At 43.7% G+C, this 14,069-nt stretch overlaps 1 protein-coding gene across 1 annotated transcript in view; it reads right to left on the reverse strand.

Moving 5' to 3' along the window:
* Positions 1-6,469: 6,469 nt before the first annotated feature.
* The window catches only part of hpse2 (heparanase 2), a gene marked incomplete at both ends in the record, with an annotated part of 168,878 nt that continues 161,278 nt past the window's right edge, over positions 6,470-14,069 (reverse strand). The window contains one exon of the mRNA XM_084452250.1: positions 6,470-6,632. Coding sequence (XP_084308376.1) covers positions 6,470-6,632 — 163 coding nt within the window. The remainder of the gene's footprint in view (positions 6,633-14,069) is intronic.

Genomic DNA, 14,069 nt, shown 5'->3' on the forward strand with positions numbered 1-14,069 from the left:
AGACCCACTCCTGGACCCCCTGCAGTTTGCATACAGAGCCAACAGGTCCACGGACGACGCGGTGAACATGGCTCTTCACTACGTTCATACATACATTCCACACATCCACTTCAATGTTAAAAAAGCTCAAAATGAAACTTCAATGACATAAAAACTATAAAGAATTTAAAAAAAAATCTGTTGACACTCAGCTGAACAGCTGAAGATCTTGAACATTTTAAACTTTGAAGGAGGTTTCTAGCACAAAAAATTACAAAGGAGAAGGTTTCAAAGCTGAAGAGGATTTCAAGTTCCGCCCATTGAATTCCGCCCATTGACTTCCATTGTAAAAAAAAAAGTTGAAAAAAGCAGAATATTTTGAAAATACCGTACGAAAGATATTAAAAATCTTGGCTGCAACACTGTAAACAGGTAATGCTTTGATATGCTTTGATGTTTCAGTAAATAGTGGCTGACTCGTGATTGTGCTATGACAATGAATGCAACAGGGACCTGCACTGTCAATATTCTTTCAAGCACATGTAGCCTACATCATAAGAAGAAGGGGGGCCATAACTATGTCATGGCAAGTGCATGCACACACACACACACACACACACACACACACACACACACACACACACACACACACACACACACACACACACACACACACACACACAAATCAAACATCTCTATCATCAAGAGGACCATGGGGAAAATTGGACGAGTCCTTAACTTATCTAAGAGGATCTAACTGTATCTGTATCTTGGAAATCCAGGATACTTAGAGAACTGGCCTGCTTAGTAGTAAGCCTGCATTCGTCCTGTCCTGCATAAAAGTGTAGTGTTTGGGGAAACCAGAGCTTAGTAAAGCTTGCTGTTTTCCTAACTCTAGTGTAGGCTAACATAAATGTTTATGTTTTATTAACTTTGCTTTGGTCAAACTTGTCCAAAACGCAGAGGCTCATCATTGTTGGGGCACCTTCTCGTCTAATCTAGCCCATCGCTTTCCAGAGACTCAGACAGTCATAATTAAGCCTTATTCAAACCGACTACTGTATACATAGAATAAACTGGGTTAAATCCCCCACGTCAGACCACGCGGAGGGATTGGGGGTCTTGCATGTTTCAGGCTGGACCACTGAGAATAAACAGTGTTCCAGGGGCTCTGGTTACAGCTAAATCGGCTAAAGAGCTTCTGTCACGCAAAGGTAGCCAGACACGATGCAGTCTCTCTCCAAAAATACCTGACCCCAATCAGACAATCTGCCACAGACAGCAATTCCCTGAACTTATTATCACAAGGTACTGATTTATAGTAGCCTATCTCATGGCCAAGGCCGCGTTAATAGACGGGCTTACAGGGCATCAGCGTCAGGCCTACGAAGATCAAGGGAATATAACATTGTTTTTTTCATTTGTCGAATTTTTCATCACATCACATGAGGAACAGACACAACATAACTATCTATAGAGTAAAGAAATGCTTCAGAGTGACAAGCAATCTAAAGCGGCTACAATAGGTCAAAATGTTGGACAACAAAAAGCTCATTGCTCATCACTCCCAATAGGCTTATTATAACCTTAAATGTTTATTTTTCGTTATTATTCATTATTGTTTTTTTATGATTATTATTTATTTTTATTTCAGTTAAATAACTTTGTGTTGGTTAATTAATTGTATGGCATTGCTCTCACATTTGAGCTGCAAGTCTAACTGTCCCACCGGCCAAAAAGATTCTTGTCCTGCTCTTTTTTCCTTCTTGAAAAAGCTTATATTAGGCTATTTAGTCTTTGTGGTTTGCAACACACTTGCTGCACTGTCAGCGTACTAAGTAATATGTATTGCATCGCACTCCTTGCGTGACACAGTGGTGGGTATACCTCAAAGTACTTGGTGCACACGTCTAATATAAATATTGTGGTGGTTTCTGGCTCAGAGAGGGCCTACAAAGCTTCTCAGCTCTAGGGCCTTATAGAAGGTTAAGGCGGCCCTACCCCTGGCCAAACAGAACAGTTTCATAGAATGTTTAGCCTACCTGATCACAACTGGTCAGCACCATTCAGTTTTGGTGTTAATGCTCAGATCCTTTCTTCAATCGCCTACAGTGGTGGGCTGGTATTGGCTTGATATTGATTGGCAGTTAAATGATCCTAGACAACGACAAATCACCAATGGTAAATATCTCTGTGGAGAGAAACATGCTGAGGCCTGTTTATAGACACAAAGTTAGCTACTGTAGCAGTGTGTTCCAGGCCTACCCATTAGACACTGAAGGCTGCACCTCTGATCACTCTCCAAGAACCTGTTGATTTTACCACATGCATTCTTAGCATTTTACATTGATTTATTCCATAATCAAACTGATCCACTGAGCTAGAGTCCTACAGTTCTGTTTGATTTGCAATTTTTCGTCTGTGTTGGATTGAAACAATTGTTTTTGTCAGTTAATCCTTCAAGGCACTATCACACAGCTGCTCTTTAGAGTTTTTGTCATACTAACTTTGACATCTTTTTGAACTTGTTTGCTTGAGAAAGACCAGTGATGTGCTCCTTCTGACTTGTTCCCTTCCCAAGCATGTCTGTGCATTTTCTTATTCTGTGCGTGTGTGTGTGTGTGTGTGTGTGTGTGTGTGTGTGTGTGTGTGTGTGTGTGTGTGTGTGTGTGTGTGTGTGTGTGCATGTGTGTGCATATGTGTACGTGCGCGTATGTTCTGATTGAGTGTATGAGTACTGTATGATGTAGCATGTTTGTATGCGGTTCACTTAGTTTGCATGAATAAACGTCCCTTAAGCGAAAGAGGTCTGATTGTGAGTGAATGTGCTGCTGCCTTCAGGGTAAAACCTGGTGGACATGGATCCTTTCTCTGGACGAGACCTCTGGCTAAATGAAACGAGTGTGAATGAGTCTGGGATTCTGTTTACAAGTCAACCAAGTTGGCTCATTTAAGACAAACCATATGTGGGAAGGAGACGTGGCACTCCAGTCTCGTTGCTCAACACAATCTGTTATTTTGTTCCTTATATTGAGTTAAAAAAAAAAAAAAAACGTTCATGTTACACGTACCGCACTTGCAATGCTTCGGTTCGCAGCTTTTGAGGAGTTTCCAGTTGTATATTCCCTGACCATGAGTTTTGAAAGCAATTTAAAGTAACTGAGCGAACAGAGGGTATTGTCTAGTGGTGGGATAACCTTCACTGTGTGAACCATAGGAAAAACCCTAACATCAGGATTCTGTGGCATCTCCGGTTCACAGTATTTATTTTCGTTTTTTAAATCAAACACACCTCAAATACTTTCAAATGACCCAAGTCTGAGCCTCAGAGCCAGGGCCTGGGTTGGTTCTGTGTAGACCTAGGGTAAACTCGTTGTTATCCTTTCAATTTCTTTAGTTTCTACTTGTTTCTGCCTGGATAAAAATAACAGACAAGGCAGACATCAGCAATGATACATACTGTAAGTAAATTATTACAAATAGTATTTTGAACCAGGTCTGTTCTAGACTGACTGGCAGCATCCTGTAGCCTGGTCTGGTCTGGTCTGGCCTGGTCTGATCTGGTCTAATCTGGCCTGCTCTGATCTGGCCTGGTCTGATCTGGTCTGATCTGGCCTGGTTTGATCTGGTCTAATCTGGTCTGACCTAGCCTGGTCTGATCTGGCCTGGTCTGATCTGGTCTAATCTGGCCTGGTCTGATCTGGTACCCATTACAGACCTCTCCTTTCTCTAGCTGTTCACAACCAAGACTTCCTCCAGCTGCGACTACATCTGGGGCCTGCGTGCTTGTGTGTGATAAAGAGGTAGAGGGAGAATAAGTGTGCGCACGCATGTGTGCGTGTGTATGTGTGCGTGTTTGCGTACGTGTGTGTGTGTAACCTCTAGGTTTCCATCTGAGCATCTCCCTTTGTGAGTGTTCCAGGCTTGAGGAGGAGAGCTTTGTTTAATGATGTGTCCGCTGATCCGCTGGCCGGCTGGACAATGAGAGGATAGCAAGACTGATGATGATGATGATGATGATCTTCCTCATCCTTTGTGTTACTCTTCATCCTTCATCCTCTCTTCACCATGGCGCCGATATAAATCATACACTGCACATCCACTTCTTTCTTTAACCTCTCCCTCTCTTCACTGTCCCCTCACTACTCCCTCCTAAATGCCCCACATCCCTGTATAGACCATGAGAACTCAAATTTTGTGTCATGTCTGTCTACTGTATGCATTTCATAACCTGAATGATACTACAGTATGTACTCTGACATCTCCTTAGTTCACCATGTACTGTAAATCTGGACAGGAGACTGGCTGAGTCTGTGTCAAGCTCACACTGACCGCTGCAGCTTACAGTTCATAGGAATTTGAATCAGCTGCTCACATTGAGATTACTAGCTACTGTAATATACAGACAGTGTGCTTTGTTTAAAGAAGCAAAAAACTAGCAAAAGCAAATAATTGTGCAGGACAAATGCAAACTCTCTGAAGAGTATAGTTCTTGAGTTCTTTTTATTGTCAATGTAATAATTTCTTTACAAAAAATAAAAAATAAGATCCAATCGCACACTTTACAGAATAAAATATTGCTCTCTTAAAAAAAGAAATATGAACACCTCTGCACAAACAATGAACACATTCTGAGGAGAAAGATTCTTCTTATCAATATCTTATCAATATAACAATTAACATTCAAGGCACAGGGATGCTCTCCTTCTCCTTATTCAACAGCATGGCTATGTCTATTGTCTCTTACTGACCACTGACCAGAAAGGATACAATACGGCCAAAAGCTTTTCTAGTTATTGCTTTCACCTACCTATCTTTTCCAGATCAATGACGACTTGTCACTCTGGATATTGTATCAATGGCTAAAATTAAAACAATTAAGCTATTTAATCAAACAGGAATTGCTGAGTGAGTGATTTAGTTTTAGGACATATATGATCCCATATGCTGAAGTTCTGTTTTTACTTGGGGGGTGGGGGGGGGGTGACTGGGTTTCAGCCTAACCCAAGAAAAAGTTAACCTGACTCGCCAGATGGTTTGCTTCATATAACCATCTGGGAACTCTCCGTTGGAAACTGTTTGGAAAAGGGCACGCACTTTCAAAAATACTTGGCAGGTGATTGGATGAACCATCTGAAAGATATCTGAAAAGTTCTATCACGTGCTAACTTCAACCGTCCGTGCGTCATAAACCTGCTCATCATAGCTGTTTGTATTTCAAATTCCTCAGAACCAACGTCGATTGGCGAGATTATCTTCCGATCGGGCTCAAAATTTTCTCTATCAAGAGTATCCAGACTGATTTGCGAGTAACAGCGTGAGCTTGTGACATCAGGATGGTCTCATGAGGATAAAAAAAAGTACTATTCAATCAATTACTTTCCCACAACATAAGAAACAATTTCCAACAGATATAACTCATTTAAATTATGTGTAAATATATGTAGGTAAACATTTCAAGCACGCATCTCTCTCATCTTTAGCTTGTTTCATATATACAATACATGTTCTTATAAGATGTTATACTGGCTAGGGAAAATCTGTACAAAAGATGTCAAACATGAATAGTATTTATCAAAAAAAGCTAGCAGCATATTAGGATTGTACATGATGATGCAGGACCACAATGGCCAACAGACAGGCAGTGATGCGTCGTTCAGATTTATCTGAAACGTCTGAGCAAACACTTTTGGATTCATGGATTTGTTTGTATGTGTGCATGGCAGAGACAGAATAACACACCAACACACAGACATAAACAAACAACCACACACACACACACACACACACACACACACACACTTGCACACACAAACACAAACACACACACTCGCCATGAGAGCTAAAGCCCAGAGCACACCAAATCCAACAGTCGCCCGAGACACACACCCCACAGTTTGCTCTGTCTGTGATGAGGATGAAGTCAAACCACGGTTGACTTGTAATGGTTTACAAACACTGCGCAGAGTTCTCCTATCTTTCTCCCGGTCCGCCCTGAACCTTGACAGATTCAAGTTCAAACAACAGGCTTGGACGGATAGAAGTCCTTGGCAGACTCGGCCCCAGCAACCGTGCGAAGGCTCAATGATCAAAGACGTGGATGCCACAGACTCGATGAACAGAGACCTTCTGACTCTCCATCTCTTATCACAGCAGTACGTCACAGAGCAACAGTCCGAAAACACATCTCTGTCCGAGGAGGAAGAAAACTTGCGGTGGTGATGAAGTGGAGGAGCAATCGAAAGGTTTTCAGTGCAACCCTTGTTTATGTACGAAGGGCAAGCCTTTCTATTTTTCTAGGGCTACATTGGTGGAGTGGGTAGAGTTGATGGATGGTAGAGAAAGAGATGAAGGTCAGAGAATAGGTGGGGTTGGATGGAATGAGGATTGGTTAGGGACATAGGTCAGAGTTTGGGAGTGAGGGTTTGGGGGGGATCAGTTTTATCTTGAAGGTGAGGCAGGGGTCAAGTTCAGGGTCCAGGAGTCAGTACTATCTACGGCAGGCATACGCGTTGATGTTCTTGACGACATAGAAGCCTATAGTCATGGGGGGCATGGCTATCGTCCTTCCCGCCCTCAGCGTCCTTGGCTTCAACTCTGGGAACGTTTCGTTGTCCACCATGAGAAGACGCTCTCCATTCAGCTGCACAGACCTGCAGGGACCAGAGGACATTTTGATAAAGTAGAACAGCGTTGGAATATGGAGCAGTGTAGATAGTAGAATAGGATTACTGTAGGTATAGCACAAAGGATGTTCTCATTCAGATCTGATGTGTGGATGGACCTGAGACCATAAGTTCCAGTGTTTTCTTTGATTCATTCATTCATCTCAAATTTTTACAAGAGACACAGCGACACAACAACAACAACAATAACAACAACAACAACAACAACAACAGTGACTCTGCTTCAGAAAACAGTACAGCATGATACTGAATGGTAGCCTTGCCCACGACAATTTTCCATAGAAATTCTATAAGCTGTTCTTACAGTGTTTTCACACTTGGGGGTGCTACAGTCCCATAATTATAAACCAGAGAGAGAGAGACTACATAGTTCCTTTCTGAATCAGGGATCGATAGGTATGTGATATGATATTGATACGTGACTACTTTTATAGGTGCATTCCATCCAAAATAAAAAAGAATGAAATATTATTGATCACAATGCTGTTTAGGATTCGGCCAGTGTACTGAAAACATGTTTGGTTCTGTGGTAGCTCTGGACCAGGTCATTAGTAAGACGGGAGCTCTCCCTTACGCCCTGTCAAAGACCATTTCTCCATTAGACCAGCTCTTCACTCTCGCAAGGATCTTGGAGGGGGCTTGGGAGTTTGCCCAACCTGTCTACATGTGTTTTGTGGGTTTGGAGAAGGCTTATGACCGGGTCTCTCGAGAGATATTGTTGAGGGTTCTGCAGGAGTATAGGGTGAGGGGGTCCCTGCTCAGGGCCATCCAATCTCTGTACATCTAGAGTGAGGGCTGTGTCTGCACCCTCTGCAGTAAGTCAGATTAGTTTCCAGTAGGGGTTGGCTTCCGTCAGGGCTGCACTTCATCACCACTTGGATCGCGTCGCTGCTTTTTGCAGATGATGTGGTCCTGATGGCATCATCGGCCTGTGACCTCCAGCACTCGGTTCACAGCCAAGTGTGAAGCAGCTTTGATGAAAATCAGCGCCTCCAAATCTGAGGCCATGGTTCTCAGCAGGAAACTGGTGGATTGTCCACTCCGAATAGGGAATGAGTCCTTATCCCAAGTATGTGGGGGTCTTGTTCATGAGCGAGGGGACTATGGAGCAGGAGTTTGGCCGGAGAATCAGAGCAGCAGCAGCGGTTCTGCAGTCGCTTTACCGCACTGTTATGATGAAAAGAGAGCTGAGCCAAAAGGCAAAGCTTTCGATCTACCGGTCTATCTTCGTCCCCACCCTCACCTATGGTCATGAAGGATGGGTCATGACCGAAAGAACGTGATCAAGGATACAAGCGGGTGAGATGAGTTTTCTCAGGAGGGTGGCTGGTGTCTCCCTTAGAGATCGGGTGAGAAGTTCAGTCATCCGTGAGACACTCGGAGAAGAGTATGCATTGAAAGGAGTCAGGTGAGGTGGTTCGGACATCTAGTGAGGATGCCTCCTGGGCACCTCCCTAGGGAGGTGTTCCAGGCATGCCCAGCTGGGAGGAGGTTGCGGGGTAGACCCAGGGCCAGATGGTGGGATTACATCTCCTAAAGATCCCCCAGGCAGAGCTGGTTGATGTTGCTAGGGAAAGGGATGTCTGGGGCCCCCTGCTGGAACTGCTGCCTCTGTGACCCGACCCCGGATAAGCGGACGATGATGGATGGATGGATTAAAACTTGTTAATTGAAAGTCGTTTTTGACTTCATGAGTGATACCCAGAAGAAAATGTGTTTCTTTCCCAGGACATTTCTTTCCCCATGTATATCTATGGGAAATAGTCTTTTAGCCCCCAAATGCGTCATTTGACTTGCAAAACTATATATAAATACTAAGTATGTTATCCATCCAAGACAACAGACGCTATAAACTGTGTCGGCTCTCATTCACTCCCTCGCGCACTAGGCAGATTCTGTGTTCCTTTTGTATCAGAAATGTTGGGATTCCTGAGGTCGACGTCAAAATTGTCATCATATATGTCACCTGAACTCGCGATATCCATTAGCATTTTACTCGGGGTAAAAAATGCTTCCTGACTTCATCACCGTCAGCTGCTGACGTCAATCAAGATGGCTATTCCATGCATCAACAATAAGTGAAAGCTGTAATATTTATTATATATTTTTATTAGCCCTTCTGTCTCATATGTGTCTCATTAAATCAGTCATACACACAGTACTGTCCAACATCTATCAGTGGACAATGTTGCTACTAAGTTTATATGCGCAAAATGTTATCACCTGGTATTGCTAACAATGGCTAACTTGGCTAGAACTACGAAGATATAAGTGGGTTTTTCACATGTTGTTTCTGGAAAGCATTCAACTGGGATATGACATCGTCACAGGTGCCAAATCCGGAACTCCGATACAAAAGGAACGCAGCAAGAGTGACAGGCTTGCAAGAGAAGGGGTGTCAGATGTCACTTATTATTTAAGTGAGTCTAGAGCAGCCCTCCTTCTTTCACATCTTAAACTTCATAGAAGTGGCTGTATGTAGGCTACCATGTTCCCACAGGGTGTTCCGTTACAGTTTCAATAAACATTTTGCAATGTTTTGTCGGGGCTGAACTCACCCCTGATTCATCATCCTGATCACGCGGTCTCTCTCCACAACAGAATGTGAGATCACGTGCTCAGGATGATGAAGCCAGGCTAGTGGAGATATCATGGATGTATTAATAGAACTGGATACAGCCACTCCATTCACTGACCGCTAACAACAATGAAGCCCTATTGAACCGCGCCATCTTGGCAAATTTGTAGTCATTTGGCTATTTCCGGTGACTTTTGACTTGCGCAGTTGAGCTTTTCTGTCCGACGCGCGTCCACGAAAAAGTTCACCTTTATGTGAAATGTAGACGCACGTTCCCGGCTCTCTCGGCTCTCCCCGCTTTGATTTAGCAATGAAAACCGGCTTGCATATTAACCTGTTTTTGTCAAATATATCCATTGGAGAAATTATTTTTTCATCCAGGCATCTTAGTTTTAACAGGTTAAATATAACTGAACATGTTTTGTTTGCTAGTAGATGGTATTCATTCCGTTCGCGATAACGTTCTTGCAGCCAGGCTAAATTCCTCCAGGGAGCCAGTGACCGGCGAGTTGAAGAGCTTCACTCCCCGCCAGCAGGAGCTTTGGCCGCGGCTACCGCATCTCGGATAACCCGCTGAGTTCCTGGCTGCTATTTCACATTCGCCCTTGATCAATCGAATCTTATCTCCGTATAAATACACATTAAGCCTATATCGCCTCATTCACCACAAAATATGTTTCAATCTGAGGTTATTTTCATAGATAGATTTTGCCTAATTTTTGATAATTTACTGCCATGCAGGCCGTCTGCGCTGTCCCCAGCACCACCTTAACAGAGGAAGTTTGAAATGTCTAAATATTCCCAAGCATGTATTTCCATTCGTAAATCACATTAGCTGACCTGCCCGGACAACTGCATCTCATCCGATAAACATAGCCTATGAACAATACATCCATGATGGCAAGCCAGAAACGCAGACACAAGTTCAAGTACCACAAATAAAGGTAGCCTATTAATTCTAACATCAACGGGGTCCCGGCTTAAGTCTTTTAATACCATCCATCGTCATCCGCTTATCCGGGGTCGGGTCGCGGAGGCAGCAGTTCCAGCAGGGAGCCCCAGACATCCCTTTCCCTAGCAGCATCAACCAGCTCTGCCTGGGGAATCTTTAGCCGTTCATAGGCCAGTGCGGATGTTTAATCAAATGTGTTAAGGAAAATGACCACAAAAAAGGAGAGTAGTCAAAGCACACCGCTCAAAAAGGGCTTAATACATACAACAAACTGATCAGGCTAATCATTTTTTAATGAAAATGACCACAAGACAACCTCTTGTGCATAGTTGAAATGGTAGTGGGATACGGTGATAAACTGGAGTGATCATTTGACAGCAATTATTAGCCTTTTCCAGGAATGGACAGAAATGGGATATTTTTAGAATAACAGTAATTTATTCACATACAATGGAAAGGAGTTGATGTGTAGCATGAAGATGAAACGATACACTGAGTTTGGGTGTTTTCAGTCAACGTTGGCACCGCTTCTAGCTATCGAATGGCCGACTGGTGTAAGATGGATAGCCTAACGCAGGGGTGTCAAACTCAAATACACAGTGGGCCAAATATTAAAACTTGAACAAAGTCGCGGGCCAACATTGAACAAATGAAAATTTTAATATGGACCCAAACAAGTTTTGCTTTAACATTGAATATGCACTTATCACTTTCGCTTTTGGTGCGCATCAATGGTGTGCACTAACATATGTGAATACGCCCTCAGACACAAGTGTTGGTGCTCCATCTGCTCAGTAGAGAAGCTTGTAAAACCCTGACTGTCCTGCAGACAGACAGACAGCCGGCATGCAGACAGACAGCCAGGCAGACAGGCAGACAGACAGCCAGGCAGACAGACAGACAGGCAGGCAGACAGACAGGCCGGCAAGAAGGCAGACAGGATTGAATGAACAGGAACAGAGCAAACACAGTCTCTATCACAGTGAGACGTTACATAACGTAAAGCTTCTGTTTTCTGCCTTTCTTTTCGCCATTTTTAAGAAGGGGTAACACGGTTACAGTTGTAGTATGAGATTGCTATGACTACTGTCACAGAAGAGAGGGCGTTTCTGGGTCCTGACTTGATTGACGCGCCAAACCAACAGCAGAGCATTATGGGATTTGTAGTATTAGCGGGGAATGCGCTGTATAATACTGGCGGGCCAGCTCTAGTAGTCATTTGGTATTGCCTCGCGGGCCAAATATAATTACACTGCGGGCCAAATTTGGCCCGCGGGCCAGAGTTTGACACCCCTGGCCTAACGTTAGAGAGAGAAATGTAGGCTATGGTTATGTTAATAAAGCTAACAATGATGTTGTAACATGCATGCAGCACTGCCCATCTGATCTGAACGATTGATTCATTATTACCATGGATCGGTATTGGGATTGATCAAGGGCGAATGTGAAATAGCAGCCACGAACTCAGCGGGTTATCCGAGATGCGGTAGCCGCGGCCAAAGCTCCTGCTGGCGGGGAGTGAAGCTCTTCAACTCGCCGGTCACTGGCTCCATGGAGGAATTTAGCCTGGCTGCAATAACGTTATCGCGAACGGAATGAATACCATCTACTAGCAAACAAAACATGTTCCGTTATATTTAACCTGTTAAAACTAAGATGCCTGGATGAAAAAATAATTTCTCCAATGGATATATTTGACAAAAACAGGTTAATATGCAAGCCGGTTTTCATTGCTAAATCAAAGCGGGGAGAGCCGAGAGAGCCGGGAACGTGGGTCTACATTTCACATAAAGGTGAACTTTTTCGTGGACGCGCGTCGGACAGAAAAGCTCAACTGCGCAAGTCAAAAGTCACCGGAAATAGCCAAATGACTACAAATCTAGCCAAGATGGCGCGGTTCAATAGGCCTTCACTTTAGATTTCGAATCCTGGGGGCTTGGGAGATATGTACTATTCAAGTGCAAAAAATGCTTTTCATATAAAAGTTGGGGGAGGGTGGAAAATCAAGCCACCTTGGAGAAAAGGCTTCCATCATTTGAAAAACATTCGAAAAAAAATGTGAATACAAAAATGTATTATCAGTAGATACTGAAGAGCAGACTGAGTTAAAAAAACTCATGGAGAAATGTATAAAGGCCGTTTCAGACGAGGAGCGATATCCGCGCACTGTAATTCATTTTCTATGAGAGAGGCGAGCGGACAATTTGGGAGCCGCGGACAATCTGGGGCGGAGCGGCAAGCGGGCGCGACCCCGTGAAATTGTCGCGCGCGTGCTCGTTTCGTGCACACGCCCGCCCGCGACAAGAGCTGAATTGTAGCTTTCCCCGCTGCGCGCAGGACGCATGCGTCTCCCGCTGATCCGAGCGAGAACGCAGGCGGAATATCGCTCCCCGTCTGAAACGGCCTTAATAATAATTACAGGACCTCGAGGGGTCTTTATTCAACCACATGGCAGGTGACACAAGTAGCCTACACACACACACACACGCAGCTTCTGCGGTGGAATTTATCCTCTGCGTTTTCCCATCCAAGCCGTCCTCCTCGTCCTCGTCAGTGGCGCCTGGGGACCAAGTCCAAGTGCTCAGTCCAGGTCCTGGTCAGGGACCGGACTGAAGAGCATGTTTTTTGCATGAACACGGGGAGAACATGCATACTCTGCACAGAAAGGCCCGGGAGATATACCACCTGAGTACCTGACAACCCTGGGAGATATACCACCTGAGTACCTGACAACCCTGGGGAGAACAGCCCCAGTGCTGACATCGTCCTAAGCAGGAATCGAACCCAGGACTTTTTTGCTGTGAGGCAACAGTGCTAAATACTGCGTAACCATGGTCCCTGAGCATGTAAGGGAGAGGTCCTGCCTCACTAACTCCCTGGACCAGAGCTAGTTCTGTGGGAACAGAAATATGTCTCAGAGCAGGGACATATTGATATACTAAAAAATAAAAACAAAACAATAATTTTGCACAATTATGTTTTGCAGGTTTTTATGAGGTTGGATCATTCCCATAGTCATTAACAACTGGCTGTGTCTGCTGGCTAGCTGCAGCCTGGGGAGTATCATCTGCCTGGGAGCTAACTGGTAGTGAAGGCCTAATGAATGTCAATGTGGTGAGGTTTCCACTATCGTGCCAAAACTGCATCAAATCAGCAAAATAAGAAAAGTTATTGAACGATTCGAAATTATAACATTTTCCATTGAGGAGGAAAAACCTCACCAAGATGAGTTTGAATGGGTGGAATTGTAAAACTGTTTCTTTGAACAATTGAAGGCATAAGCTAGATGCTCCCACGCAGCCATCATGTCTCCAGAACTTTTCCACTCTCTCCATCTTGAGTGAACAGGCTTCTGTCTGTCTCTGTCTGCCTGTTTGTCTGCCTGCTTCTCTATCTATCTATCTATCTATCTATCTATCTATCTATCTATCTATCTATCTATCTATCTATCTATCTATCTATCTATCTATCTATCTAACTAACTAACTAACTAACTACCTATCTACCTACCCACCTACATACCTACCATGACCATAATATTCCAGTGATTTTAGAATCACAGTGATCAGTTAAGATAAAAAAGTGTTGGAACTTTATTATTTTCCACAGCTGTGGATAAGCCTTCCTGTTATTTTAGAATGATTAGAGAATTAGAAAATCACCTCATTATTATATCCTGGAAGAATCCTAGAGAAGAATCAATATTTCCCAAAGATGAACCACATCCCATAAAATACAGTAATCCATAAATATACTACACCAGTTCATGTTACACATCCTAGACATGACTGTCCCCTGACACGATCTGTTTGAACAGTTTAGTCTTCAAACCAGGGCTAGGAAGGTATAAGGTGTCTGAATGACTACATAGCAG

The sequence above is a fragment of the Borostomias antarcticus genome (assembly GCF_949987555.1).
Source record: "Borostomias antarcticus genome assembly, chromosome: 17".
NCBI lineage: Eukaryota > Metazoa > Chordata > Actinopteri > Stomiiformes > Stomiidae > Borostomias > Borostomias antarcticus.